At 36.2% G+C, this 24865-nt stretch overlaps 7 protein-coding genes across 8 annotated transcripts; 4 read left to right on the forward strand and 3 right to left on the reverse strand.

Moving 5' to 3' along the window:
- Positions 1-1943: 1943 nt before the first annotated feature.
- LOC125608008 (lysosomal Pro-X carboxypeptidase-like) lies at positions 1944-4911 on the forward strand. The gene is made up of 10 exons (XM_048777694.1): positions 1944-2804; positions 2895-3075; positions 3180-3313; positions 3396-3508; positions 3602-3725; positions 3794-3949; positions 4063-4215; positions 4303-4382; positions 4471-4520; positions 4588-4911. Exons 1-10 carry the CDS (start codon positions 2349-2351, stop codon positions 4719-4721), a joined length of 1581 nt encoding a protein of 526 aa, XP_048633651.1. The 5' UTR covers positions 1944-2348; the 3' UTR covers positions 4722-4911.
- Positions 4912-6194: 1283 nt separating this feature from the next.
- Positions 6195-7073, forward strand: LOC125608199. Its single transcript, XM_048778170.1, has 2 exons — positions 6195-6288; positions 6811-7073. Exons 1-2 carry the CDS (start codon positions 6195-6197, stop codon positions 7071-7073), a joined length of 357 nt encoding a protein of 118 aa, XP_048634127.1.
- Positions 6785-10863, forward strand: LOC125608007 (calmodulin-binding protein 60 E-like). 2 transcript variants are annotated; one of them, XM_048777693.1, is made up of 8 exons: positions 6785-7711; positions 8136-8225; positions 8484-8559; positions 8646-8704; positions 8790-9286; positions 9365-9525; positions 9636-9839; positions 9909-10863. In XM_048777693.1, exons 2-8 carry the CDS (start codon positions 8140-8142, stop codon positions 10617-10619), a joined length of 1794 nt encoding a protein of 597 aa, XP_048633650.1. In that variant the 5' UTR covers positions 6785-7711; positions 8136-8139; the 3' UTR covers positions 10620-10863. The 2 variants fall into 2 exon arrangements, with proteins under 2 accessions (XP_048633650.1, XP_048633649.1); XM_048777692.1 differs by lacking the exon at positions 6785-7711 and having other exon boundaries at positions 7766-8225.
- Positions 10864-11361: 498 nt separating this feature from the next.
- On the forward strand, positions 11362-12490 carry LOC125608009. Its single transcript, XM_048777695.1, has 2 exons — positions 11362-11920; positions 12125-12490. Exons 1-2 carry the CDS (start codon positions 11562-11564, stop codon positions 12471-12473), a joined length of 708 nt encoding a protein of 235 aa, XP_048633652.1. The 5' UTR covers positions 11362-11561; the 3' UTR covers positions 12474-12490.
- A 30-nt stretch (positions 12491-12520) lies between these two features.
- On the reverse strand, positions 12521-14136 carry LOC106449862 (alpha/beta hydrolase domain-containing protein 17C). Its single transcript, XM_013891541.3, has 5 exons — positions 13585-14136; positions 13460-13496; positions 13149-13385; positions 13018-13065; positions 12521-12944 (listed from the first exon to the last, which is right to left on the reverse strand). The coding sequence occupies exons 1-5, from the start codon at positions 13884-13886 to the stop codon at positions 12684-12686; spliced, it is 885 nt and encodes a 294-aa protein (XP_013746995.2). The 5' UTR covers positions 13887-14136; the 3' UTR covers positions 12521-12683.
- A 1833-nt stretch (positions 14137-15969) lies between these two features.
- Positions 15970-18406, reverse strand: LOC111211473 (uncharacterized protein At2g24330-like). The gene is made up of 5 exons (XM_022712571.2): positions 17945-18406; positions 17724-17868; positions 17502-17611; positions 16531-16954; positions 15970-16448 (listed from the first exon to the last, which is right to left on the reverse strand). Exons 1-5 carry the CDS (start codon positions 18242-18244, stop codon positions 16216-16218), a joined length of 1212 nt encoding a protein of 403 aa, XP_022568292.2. The 5' UTR covers positions 18245-18406; the 3' UTR covers positions 15970-16215.
- Positions 18407-21608: 3202 nt separating this feature from the next.
- LOC125608200 (putative F-box/kelch-repeat protein At2g41360) lies at positions 21609-22690 on the reverse strand. The gene is made up of 3 exons (XM_048778171.1): positions 22252-22690; positions 21848-22209; positions 21609-21749 (listed from the first exon to the last, which is right to left on the reverse strand). Exons 1-3 carry the CDS (start codon positions 22688-22690, stop codon positions 21609-21611), a joined length of 942 nt encoding a protein of 313 aa, XP_048634128.1.
- Between the last annotated feature and the right edge of the window lie 2175 nt (positions 22691-24865).

The following is a 24865-nucleotide window of genomic DNA, read 5'->3' on the forward strand; positions in this document are numbered from 1 at the left end:
CAAAGAAGAGATGATGGTGAGTCTCTATTTCCATATTACAAAGGACGCACATTCCTGAGACATTTAACCTCCAACGCCTCAAACGATCCTTGGTTGGCAGTCTTCTCCGCAAAGCCAGCCATAATATAAACGCATTACGTGGAATATGTTCCTTCAACCAAATAGTCTTGTGCCAATATTTGTTGTTGATAGTTTTTATATTCTTTTCTGATATTAATATCCATATTTTTTAGTAAACTGATCGAAAGAGATTAGTTTGTGGAGCTAACCAAACGAGGATTATAGTGTTTACTTTGGAAGTAATAGGTTGAATGATAGATGGCGTGCGTGCTTTTTCACATGGAAATCTGCACATATATTAAAATTGTAAGATTTGAATCATAGAGAAAATATAGTGTATATGACTGAAGTTGGTTCATTCTGAAACTAAAGATGACTAAAATTCTTCTTTGTCAAAATGCATAGATGTGAATCTTATATGAATAGAGTTCTCCATTGCTTATAGCAGTGTAATAAACTTTGTGTGTAAAGGAGAAAAAATGTTATATAAGTGAAAATAAAAATTATGATTTTTTTTCTTGTGTCTATAGGTTCTTCGCAATTTGAAGAAGAAAGAACATATTGTGTAAAAATCTTTGGCTCGGTCAAATTTTATCCAGTTGTTTATAAAACTGTTGTTATCTGATTCATGTAATTTTTCAGTGTTGATTTAAAAGCCCAAAAAACCCATCTGTACTGACTTTTTGATATTTTTTTTTCTGTGATTTGAATTTAAAAAGAGATAAAACTTTCGATAAGTTATGTAAACTCAGAACAAGTATTTAGCTTTAGAAAGCATTTACATGTTTCAAACTTATAATATATACATATATAATGTTTAAAATTATGCATATAAAACCTGTGTAAAATGTGTCTGAATATGTTTCTCTTCTTTAATGTGTTAATCGTACTATATATAATATTATTTTAAAATTTCAAAAAGTTTATGTCACATACAAAAAACCATCAATAAAAAATATAATTCTCCATCTACAACAAAAAAAGTGAAAAATTATAAACATATAAATTTAAACTAAGAAAAACTAACATTGAAAAAACAAGAAGTTAATGTAAAAGAAAAAAAACCGATAAATAATATTATAAATAAAATAAATTTATAAGACACAATCCGCGCGAAAGAAAAAATCTCTAGTTCATATAAGAAAAAGAACGGAGTGAGAGTAAATCTATCTGTTGACCAAGAAAATAGTACTTAAATCACTAACAAGTCGGTCAACTCGGTTTATTCCGGTTTGTGACGGTTCATCTCGGCCTAATCAAAAGTGATGTTCAGATACATTGTGTTACATCGGTCAAGACTTCTTCTCTTTTATTTAGAAACCTCTCTGAATCTGTGCTTTGCTCTCCCGGAAGTGCCTATGGTCTCAATTTCGTTACCTTCTGGTGGAAGCGGAGCCAATGAACTTCAACTATGTGTTCGATTCGAACCACATGAGCGCGATGATGAGCTTCTTGAGCGCTAATCTTAATCAATTTTCCTCATTTTTGCTTTACAGTGTTCACTGTGTTCATATGTCACTGTGTTCATATCTCATTTGTGTTATACCAAAAAGCATTAGATAGTATATAAAAGCAGTTTCATAATCTAAGAAGGGTCTAAGTTTAAAAATGTTGAATCTTGAAACTATTAGTCTACAAAATTTTCTTCTTTGGCAACAACATGTATCTAAATTGTGGGCCTAAACAATAATGAAAGTTCTCATCTTTGGGTAAAAAAGTTTGTGCATTTGTGGTTGTGCTCAGTTCAGCTTTTTCTCAAACTTTGTGAGTTGTGATGACAGAACATACTGATGTGAGCTGTATCCTGTTCTTTGATAAAGAATGTGACTTTTGTAGTGGAATATTCAAGATTAACAACCTGTTTAGACTTCCTAGGTTCTGTTATGTCTTATGTGGAATTATTGGTGTTGAAAGTCTCAATTAATTTCAAAACTCTTATCAGAAACTAACTTAAGATAAGAAAGTGGTTTCTTTTTTTTTTTTTTACATCATAGCCTCATTGGTTTTCTCACTTGGGGCCTTTCCCCAACCTTTTTTGTTTTGGCAGTATTGTTCATGACAATCACTTACAACAACAATAACATATAGATTTTAACTAAATATTGATGTGGAGTCTGTCTTTTGTTTTGGATCATTATGGCCACTTGTATGGAAAGTTCGGTTGATTGTTACTCTCTTCTGTGTCATCATCATGCTTGAGACTAGAGAGAGAGAGAGAGGTAGAGGCAGCATCATCACAAGTTCTGAAAAGGACAAAACAGTTTACTTGGGAAACCAAAACTCGATGAATGCAAAAACTAATTTTTTATAAGCATAAGACCAAAGCCCACTTCTTGCTTGTATTTGAGTTACTCTTGTTTTGTGCGAGAGAGAGAAAAAAAAACATGTCTGCTTGTTTGTGTCTACTGTTCCTGTTCTTCACTATTTTTGCAGAAGCAACTTATCCTCCAGGAGGTTTCCACCATCTTTCTTCTCTAAGACAAAACAAGAAGACCTCCAAGTCAAAATCAGAGTCGCCTTTTGAGACTCGCTACTTCCCTCAGAATCTTGACCACTTCAGTTTCAGACCAGAGAGCTACAAAGTCTTCCAGCAGAAGTACCTCATCAACCGACGTTTCTGGCGCAAAGGTGGCCCCATCTTTGTCTACACCGGAAATGAAGGAGACATCGACTGGTTTGCTTCCAACACCGGTTTCATGTCAGATATTGCACCCAAGTTCAGGGCTCTTCTTGTCTTCATTGAGGTAAGAACATAGTCTCAAGTCTGGTTTCAAGAATGAGAGATTTAAAATGTGTATAATAGTGTTTTTTGTGTTGGTTGCATATCATTGCAGCACCGGTTCTATGGAGAGTCGACACCATTTGGTAAGAAGTCGCATAAGACGGCTGAGACATTGGGTTACTTGAGCTCTCAGCAGGCGTTGGCTGATTATGCAATCCTGATAAGAAGCTTGAAGCAGAATCTATCATCTGAGGCCTCACCCGTGGTTGTCTTTGGTGGCTCTTATGGTGGAAGTAAGCTCACACCCACCCTCTCTCAATGGAATTAATAACTTCTAATGATTTAACTATCAGTCCTCATAAACTACGTTCTGTTGTGTGTTATGTCTTGAGTTCAGTGCTTGCAGCGTGGTTCAGGCTCAAGTATCCCCACATAGCAATCGGAGCATTAGCATCCTCTGCTCCAATTCTTCATTTCGATAACATCGTGCCATTGGCCAGCTTCTATGATGCCATTTCTCAGGATTTCAAGGTGTAGTATGCTCTGTGTCCAAAAAACGTTCATACAAAAATGATGTTACAATGAAGTTATTATGAACCACTTTTACAAACAGGATGCTAGTGTTAATTGTTTCAAAGTCATCAAGAGAAGCTGGGAAGAGCTAGATGCAGTTTCCACCATGAAACATGGCTTGCCAGAACTCAGCAAAAAGTTCAGAACTTGCAAGTAAGTTGTGTCTTAAAGCTTAGTGATATCCATTCTTTGTTCTCTAAACTCTAGAAAAAGGCTTAACCGGAACTGTTTTGCTTGTAACTACAGAGGCCTTCATTCAATATATTCAGCAAGAGATTGGTTGATGGAAGCGTTTGTGTATACAGCCATGGTTAATTATGCGACCGCAGCTAATTTCATGGCTCCACTGCCTGGTTATCCAGTTGAGCAGGTGATAATAATAATTTCATGCCAAAGTGTGTCATCAAGTAATCTCTTACCAGTTTAGCTTTGGATCAGATGTGTAAGATAATAGATGGGTTCCCTCGAGGATCAAGTAATCTTGACCGTGCTTTCGCTGCTGCAAGCTTATACTACAACTACTCGGGTTCAGAGAAATGCTTTGAGCTTGAACAACCAACTGATGATCATGGTCTTGACGGTTGGGGTTATCAGGTAATCTCATAAATGTTTAAATCTTTCCTCTAGTGAATTTGCAGTGTGCGTAACACAAGATGAGTATGTTATGAAACTATAAATAACATAATGTTGACACTGAGTGGAACCAGGCGTGTACGGAGATGGTGATGCCAATGAGCTGCTCGAACCAGAGCATGTTCCCACCGTACGAAAATGACTATGAGGCATTTGAAGAACAATGCATGAGTAAATACGGGGTCAAGCCTCGGCCACATTGGATCACCACAGAGTTTGGTGGGAAGGTTAGTTTTGTATTGTGTCTTGTCTCATTTCTTCTCGTCCATTGGATTAATTTCAATAAAATGAGGTTATTGGTTATGTGTTTGTAGAAAATAGAGACAGTGTTGAAGAGGTTTGGAAGCAACATCATATTCTCCAATGGAATGCAGGATCCTTGGAGCCGTGGAGGGTAAGTAGTAGTAGTACTTCATGATGTTAAAAACTTTTATTTGATTTGGATTTTAACATATTGATTTTTTTTTGTCATATATTTTTAGGGTACTGAAGAACATTTCTAGCAGCATTATCGCGCTTGTGACCAAGAAAGGTAACATTCTTCTGTCAGGTGGTGGTGTTGAGAAAAATTGAAACTCAACTTTGTTTGAATGAAACAGGTGCGCACCATGCTGATCTCAGGGCAGCTACGAAAGGAGACCCGGAATGGCTGAAAGAGCAGAGGAGGCAAGAGGTGGCCATTATAGAGAAATGGATCAGTGAGTATTACAGAGATTTGAAAGAAGAAGAGTAAGTTTAAGAAGACCAATAGAAAGCCAAAGGTTCATTACACCAGTTTAACAAATCAAAAACTGTGTGTTTGTCATGTAGTTTGAAATTCAGTTTCAGTGGAATAAATCAAAACTTGATGTTTATGAAGCTTTAACAAATGTAAAGTTTTGACTGATAGATATGAAAACTAAAAGAATAGCAAGAACTAAAAATTTCATTTTTTAACAACACAAAAAGTCATGCTCCTACTGTTTAAGAGCTGGCTGATTTTTAGACAAAGGGGTTTCGATCAAACAAATAATTATAAACACACACGAACGATCGAATAGAAAACACCAGACCGGTGTGGTTTAAGTGGAAAAAATATAAAAAAAAATTCTGACAACGTGGAAGAATATAACCGTTAGGACCGGTTTAAATCGAGATAAATTGAACCAGTTTTTTAAAAAATTGTTAGGAAATGCAGGTCAGGTACGGTTTAGGCGAAAAATGCAATTTGCTGGATGGAAAAGAAAAATGACAAAGCGGGTTAAAGACAATTTGCTGGATGGAAAAGAAAAACGAGCAATAGCTAAATGAAGTAGTAAGACAAATACTATTAACCAAAAGGCACTTATGCTCGACAAAGATAAGGCTTAGAAGTATACAAAAACTATTAGTTGGATGAACAGAACGACCAACTCTTAAGATGACAATAGAAGAAATTAAGACAAGCTCATAGTCTGAAATCAGTCTTAATACAGAGACTCGATCAAAAATAGGTTCTGCTGAAAAATGCCTGAAGTCAAAGACTATGGGTTGCTATTGGACTTGCTTGGTTGTTAGTGGACTTGCTGAGAAACAAACCATGGCTTAAAAAAGACTTGAGACAAAGACAATGGCTTAGCTTACGATTTGTTTGATGGAAAAACAAACAACCTAAGTATGGAAAAGTGCTTGAGCTGGTGTATAATATAATGGATGGAAAGAATTATCAATTGTCTGAATATGGCTTAAGACACAGCTGATACGAAAAAACAACCCACGGGTTTGGAAAGTCCAACTGCTTAGAAAGGTCTTATTATGTCAAAGACTACCAACGCCTTAAAAAACCATAACGCAAAGATTCTTAACACGGATTATGAAACAGAAAAAAGATTCTTACATAATGGTTTTAAAAAAAAAGGCTTTAAGGCAAAGACTCTGTATGAACCATTTATGTTACAAAAAAAAAAAAACCATTTATGTTCCATAACTGATATAGAACGACCCATGGCTATAAGAGTTTTGGAGTCTCTAGACAAAGACTGGCCATTGGCTATTTGACTTGCTGGATAGAAGAACAACCCATTGCTCAGAGAAGTCTGTAGACAAAGAGAATCGGTTGGTTTACAATTTTCTTGTATCGAAAGAAAAACGACCAACAACTAAGTTAAGTTTGTCTGAAACGACACATACAATATGTGGTAGCTTAGAAAAGGGTCCTTGATGGAATAAAAAAAAAGTTCTAAGAAAAATGACCAGCGGCTTAGACAAAAGCCTTAAACGGAAAAACGACAAATGGCTTAAAGACGTCAAGTCACTTATGCTCGATACAGATAAGCTTAAAAGTATACAAAAAATATGAGTTGGATGGATAGAAACGACTAACTCTTAAGACGACGACAATAGAAGAAACTAAGACCAACTCACAGTCTGAAATCAGCCTTAACATAGAGACTAAATCAAAAATAGGTTCTGCTTTAAAAAATGTCTCAAGCAAAGACTCTTTTCATCTCCTCTTATTGTGTTATTTTGCAGGGCTTGCAAACCTCTCTATTTAGATCTCGTTCTTGAGCCTTTGAATTTGTTTTTTAAACTCTCTTCTCTTAGAGAAAATATTCTATGTCTCTAATGATTTAACGTGAATGAGATTATGAACCTTATGGAATCTTGTAAAAACCTGCGAGTTTGGTGAATCAATTAAAAACCTCAAAATACCAGTTGATGAGCGGTAACTAGTTTTCTTAAGGTAACTCTATTAGGGGTTTTTGAGCAGTCATGATTTTCTTATCTGTTGCATTAGGCACACTTTGATAGTGTTTATTTTTTTTTATCTCTTTTTAAAGATCCTTACTTATGTTGTGTGACAGATTGTGGAAGTGATGATCCTAAGTTCAAACTTCAAAAAGGAGATGGAGAAGCAGTTTGTGGGCAGTTTCAGAAGAGCATAGTCATCATCACACGAATTTTACATTGGCCGAAACTAACAGGATTGCTTCACAGTACCAAAAAGGAGGCTGATAAGTGTAACGCTGCAACAGAAATTTGCGAGTCAGCTAGGGAGATAGAGAGCTCAAGCATTGTTTCTCAAAGAGAAGAAGGTTACTTCTTTGGGGCTTGGAAAGGTGAGTAAGCATTTCACTGTTTCGTGACTTCTTCTCACTCACTGTGCCCGGAAGAGTTTCTCGTTGCAAGCAAACTAGATTTTCTCTTCCGCATATAGCTCATGAGAACATGAGGATCGCTTAACTCTCAAGGCAAAGTATTATATGTAGATCTTTTTTTTGTTTTGCTCTCGAATCCAAGTATAGATAATGAAAGTGACTTATTTTGACTTTTCTTCAAAGTTCAGATATATTTTTGTCTAGTAGTCACATTGGAAGAGAAGTCACCGACTTCTGTATTTTTATAAAACCCAACCATCAAATTCTTACTAGCCAGAGATAAATATATGATTTAAGATCTATCTAAACTAGCGTTTTGTGTTTGTTGAGATTTGCATCTGATTGAGACAGCAAGACTGATTTGATTTTATGACGATTTGTATTAACTGTAATAACTGATATGAACATGGCCTATGCATAAGTAGGTCAAGAGTTACTTACTTGACTCTATTTTCTTTTCTTTTTTTTTGTAAAGACTTAACAAATACATTTTCAGATGTTAAGAAACATGAGAATGTGGGAAGGGGGACAAGTGCAGAGAAGAGACAAAACTGGAGAAGTCAAAAACGCAATAAGGTTGACATAATGCAGCATATGATAGCTCCAGGTATCACGCCGTATCAGCTTTCAATATTCATTCAAGCACAAAAACAGCTGCTTTTTTTCTATATAATTCGATTTTTTTATACTAGTGTCAGCCATTAAAATAGTGTCTCTCTCTATGCATTATTCTAATGCTCACATGGACAGATTCCATAAAAAGTTTTTTTTTTATAAACGCTTTGGATCTACCATTAAAGAACAGATCTCGGTTCAGTGACTTCTGCAAACCGTCCAAAACCCATGTGGGTTGTCTAGACTCTATAGCTTGTGGCTATTTGTTTTATATTCAACTTATGATGTGTGTTATGTTTCTTGTGTTCTTCCTCTGAAGCTTCCTTTCGTGGACTTCTGCTGTTTTTTTTTTCTAATTTTTGTATATCTCTTGACACAGAGATTGTAATATCTATTTTTTTTTCTTAAATGGAAAGTTCCATGAACAAGCGTGGATACGAATGCAGTCAAGAGGATGCAGACAACTTGGCAGAATCGAAGAGACAAAAAGTGCCTGCTTTGGCAAGGTAACTTCCTTAAATACTTTTTATGTCATTTTTCAGTTAAAAGTTACTCAATGGTTATTCCTCGCAAACAACTATTGAAGAAGAACTTGCTTTGTGGTTAGATCATGGTGGAGAATGTAAACCCTCTTCCGTTTAAAACTAGATTCTTCTTGAGTGTAGATGTAACCATTGTTGGGAGATGGCTCATTTCTTAAGCTCTTTACTCATTTGCAAGTTTATTGGTTCACTCACCCGTCATATGAAATAAACTGTTTACAGTGTTATTGTGGAAGCTGTCAAGGTAGATAGTCTGCAGAGGCTTTGCTCGTCTTTGGAGCCATTGTTTCGCAGAATCGTGAGTTTTTATTCCTCTGCTTTTAGAGTAGACTTTCTTATGGTAGTGTAGTTGTAAACTTATCTCTGGTGTGGACAAATGAACAGGTTAGCGAAGAGGTTGAGCGAGCCTTATCAAAGTTGGGAAATTCAAAACTAACGTCCAGGTACTTTCTCCAGTTATACTTTTTCCTTTTAGAATGGTTCTGTGATCTTTGTAGCGTTTGAGTTTCTGGTTTATAAAATCTCCAGATCACCAGAACCTAAGAGGATCCAAGGCCGCGATGGAAGAAACCTTCAACTTCAGTTTAAGACGCGAATGCCTCCTCACTTATTCACAGGTGGGAAAGTCGAGGGAGAGCGAGGCTCGGCCATCCATGTGGTTCTTATCGATGCAAACACTGGAAATGTAGTCCAAACAGGAGAAGAGTCCGCTTCAAAGCTCAACGTTGTAGTGTTGGAGGGAGACTTCAATGATGAGGATGATGAAGATTGGACCAGAGAGCACTTCGAGAGCTTTGAAGTGAAAGAGCGAGAAGGGAAACGCCCAATCTTGACCGGTGACACGCAAGTAGTGCTTAAGGAAGGTGTGGGAACTTTAGGAGACCTTACTTTTACCGACAACTCGAGTTGGATCAGGAGCCGAAAGTTTAGGCTTGGTGTTAAGGCCGCTCCAGGGTATGGTGATGGCTTTCACATTCGTGAAGCCAAAACAGAACCGTTTGCTGTCAAAGATCATAGAGGAGAATGTGAGTTTTTTTTACCTTTTGATTATATTGACAAGTAGAGTGTTAGTTACTAGTAACTCAGCTCTTTACTTTTTTCAGTATACAAGAAACATTATCCACCGGCTCTACACGATGAAGTCTGGAGACTGGATAGAATAGCCAAAGACGGAGTGCTACACAAGAAGCTACTTAAAGCTAACATTGTGACAGTGGAAGACTTCCTTCGACTCCTAGTTAAGGATCCACAAAAGCTGAGAAATGTAAGTATCTTCTTCTGTTTATGTGATAGGAAGAAAAAAAACAATATAGCGAAAAATCTATATACATGTTACATGTTACATGTTCATTGATTTTGTTTCTCATATTGTAGTTGCTAGGGAGTGGAATGTCGAATAGAATGTGGGAGAACACTATGGAGCATGCAAAGACATGCGTGTTGGGTGGGAAGCTTTATGTGTTTTACACGGACCAGACTCACGCTACAGGCGTTGTCTTCAATCATATCTATGAGTTCCGTGGCCTTATTGCAAACGGACAGTTTTTATCTCTGGAGTCTCTTAACCATGACCAAAAGGTATAGACTCTCTCAAGATTTGAAAACAGTTTCTTTGGTTGTTAAGCTGATCAGTGGTCATGTCAACAGATCTCTGCAGACATTCTGGTGAAGATAGCGTATGAAAACTGGCATAAAGCTGTTGAATACGATGGTAAGCTGTTGAATTGCTTACCAGTCGCCGAGAAGGAGATAAAAGGCTTACCAGAACCAAAAATGGTAACAGCACCAACAGCTCAGAACCATCAGCAGCTGCATAACCAGAACAATAGACAAGCCGTGCAGTGCCATCAGAATGTTATACCCTATTCTCCCCTTCCCCAGCCGATTGAATATCCTCAGTTTGTGCAGCAACATTGCAGCCAATTATTACCCTCACTACCTAGCAACGTACAAGAGTACAACAGCAGGCCAATGGAAAGTTCCAACGCATATAATGGAGAAGATTGGTGTCGACCAAGAGCCGGACAAGGTCTCGAAGACATTTTCAGCGAGGAGATCAGACTGAGGAGTTCTGAGATGCTCGAGACTGACGATATGCAGAGACTTTTGAAGACTTTTGGGATCGGTATGAACACTATGGGAACAACACAAGGCGGGTTTGGTCAGACGGATGAGTCTTGCTACGGCTACAATATGCCGTACCAAGCTCAGATCGATAACACGTACAGGAGAGAGCGTAATAGAGGGTCGGGAAAAGCTGTTGTGGGGTGGCTTAAGCTTAAAGCTGCTTTGAGATGGGGTATCTTCATACGCAAGAAAGCTGCAGAGAGGAGGCCTCAGATTGTGGAGATCGAATGAGAAAAAAGAGAAGAGAGAAAGTCTTTTAGGCTTTTCTTTGATGACATTTCGTTTTCATGAAAAGCTTTGGAGACGGCTTCTAAAAACACAAGAGTTCATCTTTTGGATGAACAATTTAAGAGTAGAGAGAAGTGTACTTTGTTTCGTATTGTAATGCTTTCTGTTTGCTCTCTTACATTTCATGTTAATTTTTGTTTTTTTTTTAATCGTATTTTATGTTAAATTTATTAACAATTTATTCTCATTTTATAACCTTTTTGATTTTTTTTTTTGATCAAATAACCTTTTTGATTATTAATTAGAACTGAACATGATGATTAATTTATAAAACCAACTAACCAATCAATTATATTATTATTAGATAGTCTATTGATATAATTCTCAGCTTTGCTGCCAGACCAACCCTTTTAAAAACCATCTAAACAATATACATTTTGTATTTCTCAATTATTTGGAGATATAATTTCGAACAGTACACATGTTTTTGTCTCAAAAATAATACACAAAAAATGAAAATTACAAAATAATATTCACAGAAAGATATAAAACATATATTTAAGACCATATTGCATTTGCTATTTTCGTATAAAATATATAAACACAATAATATAGGTGAAATTTACTCCAGTGCATTTCTTAAATATAGAGGAAAATTTTTATTTTATAAATGATGAATTGATGATGATGATGGTGGATCCCATTAATTGAATTCAAATATCACTTTTTGTTCCGAAAATGAAAAAAATGGTGAAGAAATTACGGAAAAAAAAGGAAGTTGAATCTTGTTTGTCACATCTCCTAGTGATGATTAATATCGTGTATTTTGAACCAAGAAAGACCGATGTCAGACCGGGCGAGGATTAGAAATTGACTAAACCGGACTTGGTAAACAACACTTAAATCTCCATTAAATTGGGGAAATTGTGGAGGAAGTCACCAAAAATGGCGAAAAATGTTGGAAGCGACGAGAGCGAGTTCGGCAGTGTAACTTCCTCTCAGGTATCTTTCCTTAAGAACTGCCCCTTCGCCGATCCTCTCGCCGGAGTGGAAGAAGACACTGACTCGGACGGCACGGAGGTTCTCGGGACCCCGATGTCGCAGCCGGTTACACATACTCCGATCCTCTCGCTTTCGACTCCGATCAGCCTCGATTCAATCAACGATGAGGACGTGTTCCGTACTCCTCCCGAGAACGCGTCTCTCTCCTCCTCCGCAGCCGGATCCGAGCCCAGAGCTAGGGCTTCGGAGCTCAAACCTCGACGAGGAGGAGGAGGAGGTTCGAAATCGAAATCGAAATCGAAATCGAAATCGAAATCTCCGCCGACGACGCCTGTCTCTGCTTCGGCGTCTCTCGCGGTGAAAAACGTTAGGGTTTTGGAGACGAATCGTATTGCTGATGATCCCGAGGAGCCTGTTACGGTTACGGATGTGACGCCTCTGACTTCTCCGCCGTCTTTCGCGGCGGGAAACGTTAAGGCTCCAGGAGGAGGAGCTTCGAAATTGAAATCTCCGTCGCGTGTTTCTGCTTCACCGTCTCTCACGGAGGTGCCGCCTCTTTCTTCTCCGTCATCTTTCGCGGCCGCCGATGTTAGGGTTACAAGAAGCCATTTCGATTCCAAATCGCCTTCTCCCCCGACTGTTTCCGCCGGCGATGTTAGGGTTCCGGGAAAGCAGCCGGATCTCGATTCTTCTTCTCCTGAGTCTGCAGCTGCAATTGATGATTATGAAATTGAGATTCCATTCAAAGAAGTTATCGAAGCTCTTCTTCGTAACAATGGAGAGAATCTCGACGAAAGAGATGAAAGAGTTAGCTACGTTGAGATCCTCAAACGATTTGGCCTTAAGTTTCCCTAAATAGATAACGAATCCAACTTCTTTCCTTTTTTCAATAATAACAATTACATCCGTAAAAGAAAAGTTGAGAGCTTTACGGTTTTGGTTGCTTGAGCGACAAGTAATCATAAGCTACGTTACGTTTCTTTTTCTACAAGGCTAAATCCCTACAAAAATTTAAACTGGTTCGCCGTTTGCATTGAAATGATTGTAGTTGGTTCAAATCAAGCTCTACTTTTTCCTGAATCTTAAGCAACAATGGTGCTTAGTTTTGGTAATGCTTGGCTCGTCGTCTGCTTGTTTAGTTGGGGGATTGTTGAGAGCTAGTTTCTCCATTGCGGTTATGAACTTGCGCAGGTGCTTTATGTACTCAGGGTATGATTCCAAGTTGCAATGCCCTCCTCCTTTAACCCACAATGGATCGTATTTATCCTTTGAAAGCTCCCACAATCTCTTCCCATGCGACATGTTCACAACCTCATCTTTTGTTCCCTGCAGTTTCATAAACCAAGGTTTAATGATCTCTCTGAAAAAAATAATAGATGTTATGTGTAATCAATCTTACATGTATGACAAGAACAGGGCATGTCACATGGCGTATCCTTTCAATGTTCTGCATAATTACAGTTTGAGAGACAAAAGAACCAAAACTAACCAGAGAGAGAGAGAGAGAGAGAAACAGGAGAGAGCTTTTACTTTGTATATGTCGAACCAGAATGTCATTTTGACAGGATACAAAACTCTAATGCCAGAGAGAATTGCGCTATGTAGAACAACCCCTCTTAGTCTCTTCAATCGAGACGCTAAGTACAACGTCGGTCCGCTTCCAACGGACTGACCGTACAATACCATCTCCTCTTGCTTGATTCCGTACTCGCTCCTCAAGCAATTGTAGACAGCCTCAATATCGTGGTACGTGTTTACCTCAGACGGCTATTTTATTTAAAAAACAATCAAAGGTGCAAACCAATAACAAAATGTTCTTGATCAATAAATATATTTCTTACCTTGCCTGTTGAAGCTCCATAGCCTGAATAGTCATAGCTGATTCATTTACATATAAAGGCGTTAAGGTTCGTTCATCAACCAAAAAAAAAGGTTTAGGATTTTTTTTTTTTTTGTATATTTAAACCTCATAACGTTGACACGGAGATGAGCTCGGAGCTCGATGAAGAGCTCGACCATTTGGCCGAGATCCGCAGCATTGCCATGGGAATAAATAAGAGTGAATCTTGCAAATGGGTCTTTCCAAAACGTAGCCACAACTTTGTTGCCTGATTTAGTGGTAATTTGATGGACGTCCATGCTTTTTTCCGGCGTGACTCCGGTGAACATGAGCTTTCCTGTCTCCTCGTCTTTACTTACGCCGTACGTAGCCGGTGACGGTGGAAAGAAAGCTAATTTTGCAGCTACATTTGACGTCATATTACCCATAGCAAATAATAATTTTGCTAAGGCAAACAAAGACGAAAAAAAGAAAAAACCTTTTCTAAGAGCTAAGGAAAAAAAAATGAGGTTAAAATATTTGTTTTTTGGTGGGTTTATGTTTAGAGGAGAGGAAGGCAAAGAAAATGGAAGTGATGGAGGAGAATATTTCCTCCGATCTTGTGGGGGAGAAGAAGCTGAGCTGTGTGATACAAAGTTACAAACCTTATTCGTTTTTATGTATGTTTATTCTATTGTTATGAGCACTGATTATTATTACCAAAATGGGACATTTTATATTTACGTAGTACAATATATATTTTCTAAATATATATATAGACTAGACTACGGTTTACTGTTGTGTTGTGTGTTTACTCCATAAATACATTCAGCGTTCGAAACTTTTCATTCCAACAAGATATATATTTAGATACAGAATCTTGACAAGAATGAATAGGAATTTCAGATACATGTTAAGAATCAACAAATATCGTAGGTTACCTCGACTTTGTTAGTTCAACAAGCTGAGCCGTCGCCAACAAGGAAGCGTTCACTATATAACTAGATCAAGGTCGACGAATGACAAACGCGGTCGAGAGACCTTTCTATTGTTGCTTCCACATCGATGGTCTCCGCCACCCGGAGGAGTATCAAAGCTCGTGGTGATTCATTTGAATTAAAAGCTTCTGAGAGCCTAGAACTGAATGCCAGTGTTTCATGATCTTCAAGAAAACTCTAGAAATTTCAAAAACCATTCTCAAATGCAGAAAAAGATTCCAGACATTCACAAATATGCTTTAATGACTTTAAAAGACCTCTTTCTGAGTAAATTCAACAAAAAAAAACTCAATTATATTGGATAATATGTATTATAAAAACAGAAAATTATACAGATATAACATTTTTCACTTGTGTGATTTACAAAATATATTGAAAATCTTTGGATTTTTCTTTAGAATTTCAATAAAAACAATAATGTTAAATATCATTTTAGCCAATTTAATCATAATATCTCTTGTTAGGATAAAATAAGGACTAGTTCACTGTGATACTATAATAACAAAAAATAAAAAGGTCGAAAAGATGAAAAGTAATATTTTATCAATATTTTGACAAAAAAAGTATATTGTTAATATTTATAATAGAAGTAAATATACTTTTGACAAAAAAAAAGTATATTTCTAACTTCCTAGTTAAGTGATTGTAGTAAAAGTCGAATGGATGTCTAGCAGCATTTCTTAGGATTTTAAGCTTGTTTATATACGAGATAGCCGATAAGATTTGAAGTAACTAGAGACAATTATATGTGGTGTGTAAGGTAAGATGTTACTATGGTGTATAACATAAGATATCAAATATTCTTAGACCTTGTACCATAAATAAGGAGGTTTGGAGTGTGTTGTGATTCAAGCCAAATAAGTAGAGTGAATTAACTCCTAATGAGTCTCTTGAATCATTTGTAGTATCTTTAAATGTTTTTAATAAAATAAAATTCCTCCTTTATTATAAATCATTTGTGTATACTTTTAAACACCTTATCAATATACCTTTTCAATATATCTTTGATCCTAAATACTTCCTTTGTGTGGTTTACCTATTATGTGTTTATAAATTTGGTATTAGAGTCATAGAAACAATAAGCCGGACCTGCGCGTTGTGTTAGAGTACCTGCAATGGTGATTTCTCCACCATAGTCTCTAACCAAAAGAATTAATAAAAAATTTAAAACTGAAAGAGAAAATGTAGATTAAAGAAGAAGTATGAACTCTTTATGAAGAGACTTTGCATGAACCATTAGAGACTCCTTTGTATAAGTGTCATTTAATTACTAGTGGAACTGCATTTCTATTTAAATTTTATCTGTTTAATTTACTTATGTTATAATTAAATGGGGAAGAGATTTTTGGGAAGAAACTCCCACTAATGATGCTCTATATAGTGTGTTTTTAGTTTATAATTCTTTCTAAAAGATTGCTTTATGTAAAGCCTTTGTGTTCCTTTTTTCATTTTGATAATCAGTAAAAAGAGAGATTTCTCGAAACCATTATCTTGAGTTCCATTGAGTTCAAACAAGAAACAAGCCAAATCCAAAAGCCAAACCAAAGAAGATAAATAAAAATACAAAGTGCGATGTGTTTACAAGGAAAGACGAAAAATAAGATTAAGTAAATAAAAACCTATTCGGATTTGTCTTTTGTTCAGACTTTCATTCCACAATCAAAATTGCAAAGCAGGTATAAGATATTAGCATTACCAAAACGATCATCTTCACACTCTCTTTCTATCACAGACATATGAAAGCCTTTTTTTTCTTTACCTCACAATAACTTTTCTTAGCTCAGCTCTCAGTTGTTTGTGGCGCTTCTCCCACAATCTCTGCAGGGACTGGACTGTCACCACGCTCACTAGTAGAGCTACTGCTATTAATCACTTCACTTTCCATTGGATTCAGAGAGACTGTGTTAGCAGGAGGAACAAGTGATTGCTCTCCTGAATGCTTCGGCTTGTTCAGGGCTCGACAATGAGGACAATAGTAAGTAGTGTACTCGAAGTCCTCTTTCCGGCAAAGTCCTAGTAATGTTAGAGAAAGAGAGACACTGTTAAACAATGTTATTGATGTAAACAAAAGACAAAGATAACGGGGCTCGCTCACCGTTATGCATATGGCAGTTTCCGCAGATGAGTGCATACGACTGAGTTGGATCTTCACCCACGAGGAGAGCCGCTATGCGTGAGATCCAGCTACCATCATGAGCAGCATATCCCTGAGGGTTAAAATGCTCAAAAGCCATCTGCTGGTTTTGCTCTGTGGTGCCTTCGCTTGTTCCAGAATGGTTAGACTCATTATCTGAATGGTGGGTTGATGAAGTGGTCCCAGCAACGCTGCGTTTTGCATTTGGCTGTTTTCGATTCCTGAGACCTTGTGAGTGTTTGATCTCCATGTCATTGCTCTTGCCTGTGGCGGGGTCAAGTTGGGATTCATCTCCAACATATACTTTCAAGCCTGAATCAGCACCCAGCTTGGATGCTAGAATAGTTGCAGCAGCCGCCCTTGCCGCTGGATCAGGGTCAAACCTCTGACAAAAAAATAACAAGCATCAAGACATATATCAGCATTTCATTTCTCTTTGAAGGTCCTGAGCATATTGCAATAAGAAGTGATTATAAGTGTGGGTCTCCAATTAACTCAAACTTGGGACACATAATCACAGTTGGAATTTCAACCATAACACATGAGTTTACATTCCTAATATCCCTTTTATCCAAAACCATAATCAAACATTCTTTGGCTGACACATAGAGAAACTACTTTCAGAGCTAATAAAGTCAGTATAGCTCGAAGACTAGGGGGCTCCTTCTTTAAAGCTGTACTGTTCCAATCCATATTCACGAAACCATGCTCTTTGCCTAACTTGAATTTAAAGACATCTCCTAATAATATAATAAATTGCAAAGATAACAAATTATCGACAAAGCTAGAGGGGACAATAAACATGTTGGCCTCATTACGTGTTATATGATAACTGTGTAACGTGTGTTACCTACAAAAGATGTCTAAAGTAATGCACTCACACAAGCACAAGCAAATCTCTCAAAAAGACTCGTGTCATACTAAAATCTTACACGAAGAATATCGAGCGTGGTGAAGTAATTAGTCCTCTCTTTCAACTCATCGATCTTCCCCAGCATTTCACCTTGAAGCTTCTCCAATGTGTTCTGATCTCTGCGGTCACCTAAACCAAAACCATTACACACAAACACGATCAAAACAACAAACCCAACACCAAAGTTCCATCCTTTCACACGAAAACAAGCAAATTAAAAGAAAAAGAACACAAAACTCACACATCCTGGTGAAGCTAACGAGAGAAGAATAGGTAAGGAAAGAAAGAGCAGGCAAAAGAAACATAGGCAAGATCCTGAAACTCCTCAGCTTCCAATCCAAATCTTCATCTCTAGTCGTCATAATCGCATAGCTCACTGCAATCACCTGAACACAAACAAAAACTGTTTCATTGATCACATCCCCAAAACCACAAAAGATCTCGACTTTTTGTCTCACTGACCTCAAAGAAGACGGAGAACGCGATTAGATTCCTAATGAGCTTCCTCCTCGTGACCGATCTTCGCTTCATCCTGGATCTGATCGTCGCTTCCTCCTTCGATATCCCTTTCAGCCTCTTCTCGAAGTCGTCTCCCTTAACCCTAAATATCCAGTTCCAGATTCGCGAGAACATACCCTTACCCTTCGTCGTCGTCGTCTTCTTCTCCCCTCCGCCGACAGTCTCCGAGGGTACGGCGGCGGAATCATTCTGATCTCCGGTATCAGCCACGGCGCCTTCGTGATCCTTCTCCACCGACGCCATCGATCTCCACTAGAGAGAATTGGGTTTCTCGCAAAACCGAAATTGGGAATCGAAGAAACGCGATGCTTCGTTCTCAGCCAAAGGGTTTCTTCTTCCCCTTCTTTGAAGCAACGCCGAAACAAGAAATAAACTTAATATTCATTGATTACCTACACCCTTTATCGTTAACCTATGTATTGGTTTTCTGAATTAGTAATTAAAATTAAACACACACATTTTTTACATAGTAGTGTGTATGGAAAAAATACCAAAATGACATTAAATTATATTTAACCAATAATTTAGATACATAATTTAAAAATCTGAATAAATCTTTCAAAACATCGGGAAGTTTAAAGTGATTTGTATTAAAATAATAAATCTATTGTTATTCAAATATGAATTAAAAAAAACATTTTAAAATTCAGTGTTATTGAATTTGTCATTTCATAAAATACTCTGAAATCCATAATTATTGAACAAAATTTAAATTAGAGATTTTAGAATGCTTTAATTGTTTTTAGAGTGTTTGAAAAGATTTTCTTAATTATAAAAAATAAAAATCTAATTCTCATTGTTTTATATGAGATTCTAGATTGTTTAACAAAAATCACGACTAAATTCTTAGATTCACCTAAAAATTTCTAAAAACTCACTAAATATCAGATCACTTAAAATATCAGATTCAATACAGCCTCCTAAACTTTGTGATCTTCAAACAATTGATGTAGAAAAAACTCTTCAAATACTTATTTGTTAAAGAAAATATCAAATGTTATCAGGGTAGTTAAAAATCAGTTATTTGTTGGAAGTTGGGAAAATCCATTGATATTTCAATTTTTACAAGTTTCTCATTATTTTTCAAGTCCTTTAATTAGAGGGTGAACCAACGGTTTAACCAGAACGCAAGTAGAAATAAATCAGCAAGTGTTGTGTTATTAGGTGTGAATCCAACCACCACTTTCTATGATTTGATAATATGATTCAATACGTGTTAAGTTGTATCCATCCACTTTCTTCCTACGTTTATTCATCATTACTGCCACGCGTTTTCTCTTCTAAACAACACAACACGTTCTCAACAATCAATCATACCATACCATTTTGTCAGGCTATATACCCCCAATGAAAGCTATACATTGTATTATTGTATATACAACAACTTCTCTTTATAAACCTTCTTGTTTTTTATTCTACTTACAAATTGCCTTCCATTGTGTTCTAAGACAGTATCTTAAAGGCTGATCCGGTATGAGCTTCCGTTGGTGTTATGAATCTGTGTAACTGTAGACGAAGACACGTACGCACCATTAGTACCACACCTGCCCACCACCACCACCAAAATGTGTGAATGCTTTGTTCAGTTGACTCAATCTTTTGCTCTCTCTCTCTCTCTCTCTCTCTCTCTCTCTCTCTCTCTCTCTCTCTCTCTCTCTCTCTCTCTCTCTCTATATATATATATATATATATCTTTTTGGAGTCGCTGCATCTCCACATACATGCTTCTGTTCTAGTGTTAGAGTTAAACTTCAACAGGCTTCCTCAATGGAAAATACATTGACAACCTGATCACAACAACAACAACCGTGGACGAAAATCAAACTCTATTGTTTTCAAAGTTTGAATGCGCCACACAAGAAGAGCAAATAGCATATTACCAGCCGAACATGTTCTGTTGTTTTTCTAGGCACAGCGCTAATACGCAGTTTATCATAGAGACGTATCATAGAGAATTTTTAGGAAAAGTGGTGAAAACATGTTTTTGATAACTCTTAGAACAAAACCAAACAAGCAATTCTTTTTTCCAAAACAAATGATAAATAATTCTTTAACAAGCTGAATTAAATATTTTCTACATGTTGTTACCGGGATAGAATGATGGAATTTTTTTTTATTTGCTCTTGTTAATACAGTGACAAGTACGGATCATCCTGACCGTCTGATAAGAAACACATGGAGATGGAATTATATTCATATTTATGTATCAACAGGTTGATTTTTTCAGTGCCAAATGACGCAGAAAAGGATTGATATGTCTGCTATTACTTGAGTGTTTATCATGGCTGCTTTCACCGGCTCTCCAAACCAACGAAATTTCCAAATTCCTAGAGAAAAGACAAAACAATTTAACTGCAGTTTGCTAAAGGAAAAAAAATGTTAAATGAAATTATATTTTCTGGACTCATCCAACATCAAGAGCAACAGACAGCTTACTGTCATGATCACAAAGAATACGAAACGAATTTCATATGCTCCACGGATCTGCCTGCCATATTTAGAGTAGAAGCGTGTATCAAGTGATAAAATCAAAGACATTCGCTTGTGTTTGTAGATATAACTACATCATCAAAACATCCTTAAAGGTCACAAACAAATTTTACTGAATGTCCCAAAAGCATCAAGGTTCCATGAGGGTTCTTAACCTGGATCCAAAGTCATAATTCATTGAAGAATGACATTGAATCAAGAACCAAGAAGAAAATACTGGTTCTTTAGGTTCGGTAATGAAGGACTAGCACCTCAATTTCAGTATTCGATATGTTTCACACATCAATCATAAATTTCACAAGAGTCCCATTGGGGCAGGAATAATGGCTTTTTTTTTTTTTGCGTTTCCAAAACAGAATCACAAGTTTCTAAAGTGAAAACTCAAATCCATCGTGTATTCAAAATTATTTTGAAGAAATGTGTTTTCAATGTGTTTTCATATGATTCCAAAAGATTTTGATTTCTAAACGTTTTGAGAAGACACAACAAAATCAACTATTTCACCGAGTTCTAAGGGATCTCTCATCATTAAAGCATGGAGTAATGAATGGGGAGTAGAGTTCAAAGGACCTAGCAATAGTTTTTAAAGCATACAATCAACAGAAAACCCTAACTCTATTTTCTGGGTGGATTATTAGGATCCATCAGAGAGAGGTCATGAAGGACGGACCTAGTATGGAATTCCCTGGTACAGACGATCTATGTGGTGACTATTGCCATGGTCTACACATTGTGAGTCCAGGCTCTTTCCTTCTCATATGTTCCCCTCTTGTTCTCCGAGCAGTTCAAGCTTCTCACCTGGTAATTTCCATTCTTTTTTCTTCTACAAATCTATCATATATTAGCAGAAAGACTGTAACTGTTTTCATATATTGATCTGTAGATCCCAAGTCTGGAAAACGAGTTTCTGTTAAATTTTCTCATTGAATTGACGTTAATAAAAATCAATTCTTGAGGTTCCTTCCTTCGGTTATCCCTGCTTAAGACCTAGCTCAGAGATTTAAAGCGATAGATTTGTATTTAGACAAAAGAAATAAAACTAGTAAACATAAATCGCCATGAGCAATTGCTCGGTATTAAAAAATAGTTTAGTACGTTAAATCGTATGATGAGTGGATCAATCTGCAGACACAACTAAACAATGTCTTAAAGTAATTTCGCCACACGGGAATGTGGCCATAATACCAGACCACTCAATCTTCCCACGAATCTCATCTCCTACCCTATCCAATGCGATCATTCTACACCTAATATCCATCTTCATCAGAGCATGATCAGTATTAAACTGTAACCAGAAAACAGCTAACTTCCCCTCGTACTCCGCCATTTTTCAGCATCAAAGGAATAGAATATTACCTTCCCATCAGAATCAACCAATCTTCTCCAAACCTTTAGCTTTGTGTCAAACCACATTAACCCACTCCGCTTAAAACAAGCATATATCACATTCTCTACCACACACAAGCAGTTCATTTTATCACTTTGACTCTCTGTCGCCACGTTGCTTATACCTTCTCTCGGAGTATACGCACTGATTCTCCCATGTAGGGAGTCCACCATGTAAACCCTGTCCTCCAGCGACGCACTAAACCGCGACTTGCATTGCACTTTCTCCTCGCCTGCGAACTCCCAGGTTTGTGTTTCTGGATCAAATACTTCCACTTGGCTCTCATCAACACTTCCTCCGATCACGTATATCTTCCCATCGACCACTCCCACTGCTTCTTCCCGTGCCAACCTAGCATTTCACTTGACTATACCGCTATACGCACTGATTCTCCCATGTTCCAAGTCCACCATGTAAACTTTGTCCTCCAGCGACCCACTAAACCGCGAATTGCATTGCACTTTCTCCTCACCTGCGAACTCCCAGGTTTGAGTTTCTGGATCAAACACTTCCACTTGGTTCTTCCCATAAGTTCCTCCAATCACGTATATCTTCCCGTCGACCACTCCCATTGATTCTTTATGGGCCCACCTAGCCACTTTCATGCTTGGACCCATCCTTATAGTACCAGATCGAGTATCAAGGACCCTAACCTTCTTGGAGGGAAAAGGCCATCCGTGATCAGGGAAATAGATCTCTGATCCCACCGAGACGCCGGAAGAATAGAACGTAGGAAAATGAGGAGAGGTCAGGAGACCCGCCAATGAACAAGATCTCTGTTCCACCTGATAGTCATGAGTACTAGTGATCATCTTCTCACCCCGACGCAGAGTGATCCAGTGACACCTTTTGGAGTCTTGGTGGAAATGATAGAAGAGATAGAGGGACTTCTTGGGGGAGACGAGATCGCAGACGGCAGAGTTCAGGCGAACGCACGAGTGACCTTAGGGTTTTGGAGACACAAGAGATGTTTAGGTCCTCGCTTCTCGGAACGCGGGTTAAGCAGTTCAAAATAACATCATCGGGCAACGAAGAAAGACATGAAGATGGCCGATAACTATCTTCTTGCGGTGGCGTCTCGGAGTTGGGGGGGGTGTTGAATTTAAAATGCCTTGGTTCTTGTTTCAATAAATGTGGATGATTGTTGTTTTGGCTTGTGACAAAGGTGTCTTTTCCGGTTCTTATATGAAAATTCAAATGGTTTATTTGTGCTATGATATGGCTGGAGCTGATGGAAGTATTAACTTAGGCTGAGCGAGCTTTGAGGTCCCGCTAAATTGGTTATTTGGTTTTATGGAAATGAAGTTTTTTAAGTCCACCAACAAACTTCCTTGACTTATTTAATGTTTAAAGATCAGAATGTTTTTTTCTCCTGTGGACTCTGTTATCATGACATTTACTTCAATTCTTTCAACGAGACATCTGGTTTAAGTTATGGTATTTCATTTCTCCCTATATCTCCATTGTTTGATATCATTACATTCCATTGTCTGACTCTAATCCTTGTAAGTTTCCTACGTGTCGCGTTCACGTTAACTCTCATGGTAGTTGATTACGATGATATCCTTTACGAATCAAATATATATAATTATCATTATTAAATATTTTTTTTTTTTGTATTTAGGTTTACTTTTTCTTTATTTTATAAAATAACCAATATAATAAAGAAAATTTATAAATTTAAAAACAAAATATCTTTTATATATATAGTGTAATTCATAATAAGGAAAGTTCAAAAAAATCTGATTTTAAAGTAAAGAAATAATTTTCCTTTTTAAAAGATAATCTTAAACAACATAATATACATTTAAAAAGTATTAAGAATTTTATTTAAACCAATTCATTGCTCAAATTATTACAAAATAATTTAAATAACATAAATTAAGATATCTTTAACAAATAAAATTTAATTTAATCTTTTTTTTTTCTTATTTAAGTTTCCTTTTATATTTTTCAAATAACATATATGATAAATAAAATATTAATAAATTTTAAGATGAATATATTTTTATATATATAATGTGATTTCATATAAAGGAAAAATAATATTAAAGTAATTAAAAAATATTTCCTTTTAAAATTTATCGTTACGTTTTTATGTAACTTTGTACCTATCATCACTTTATTTTTATATTTTTTTTCCAAATTAACATATACTAAATTACTATAAAATAAAAATATATTTACTCATCTAAGATGAACAACCAAAAACTAATACAATGAATATAAATAGTTATATTTTAATTTGACAGAATATATGTAACACAACCCACAAAATGAGTAACTAGACCAATCAATTTTTTATTCAAAATCAAACATTAAATTAAAAATAATATATTTTTACTTACAGTAATATTTGTATATATATAAATTATAGAACGGCTCAACATATTATAAATAAATATTAAATTTTCAAATAATATTATATATATATATATTAACCAACTATTACAATTAAATATTTTGCATAACTTTTATATATATATGCATAAGGTTTCAAAGAACTGTCATTATTATATTTATCTATGTAACTTTGAATCGTTAACACTTTAGTTTACTTTTACTATTTAATTATCAAAATAACATTTATTAAATTATACATAATTTTACTAAAATTTGTTTACAAATCTAAGACAAGAATCAAACTACATCAAAATAACAAAATTAATCAAAATTTTAAGTTGTACAACAAAAATATTATGGTTGAATCGAAAAATTAAATGGTATCTTATATATCCAAATAATAATCAAACATTCGAGATATTATATATCCAAAATTATACGTCTAATTAAAATAACATAATTTTATTTAAAACCATTCATATTGATTATCATATAAATAATAAAATAATTAAAGTTAAAAATAAAATATTAATAAATTATTGTAACGTATAATATTTATACACATGCATGAGCACATGAAAATCACTTAGTAAAATAGATAAATAGGCATTTAGAACCACAATTTTGTTTCCTTCCTCTTTTTT

This window comes from Brassica napus, chromosome A4, assembly GCF_020379485.1.
Source record: "Brassica napus cultivar Da-Ae chromosome A4, Da-Ae, whole genome shotgun sequence".
Taxonomy (NCBI): Eukaryota; Viridiplantae; Streptophyta; class Magnoliopsida; order Brassicales; family Brassicaceae; genus Brassica; species Brassica napus.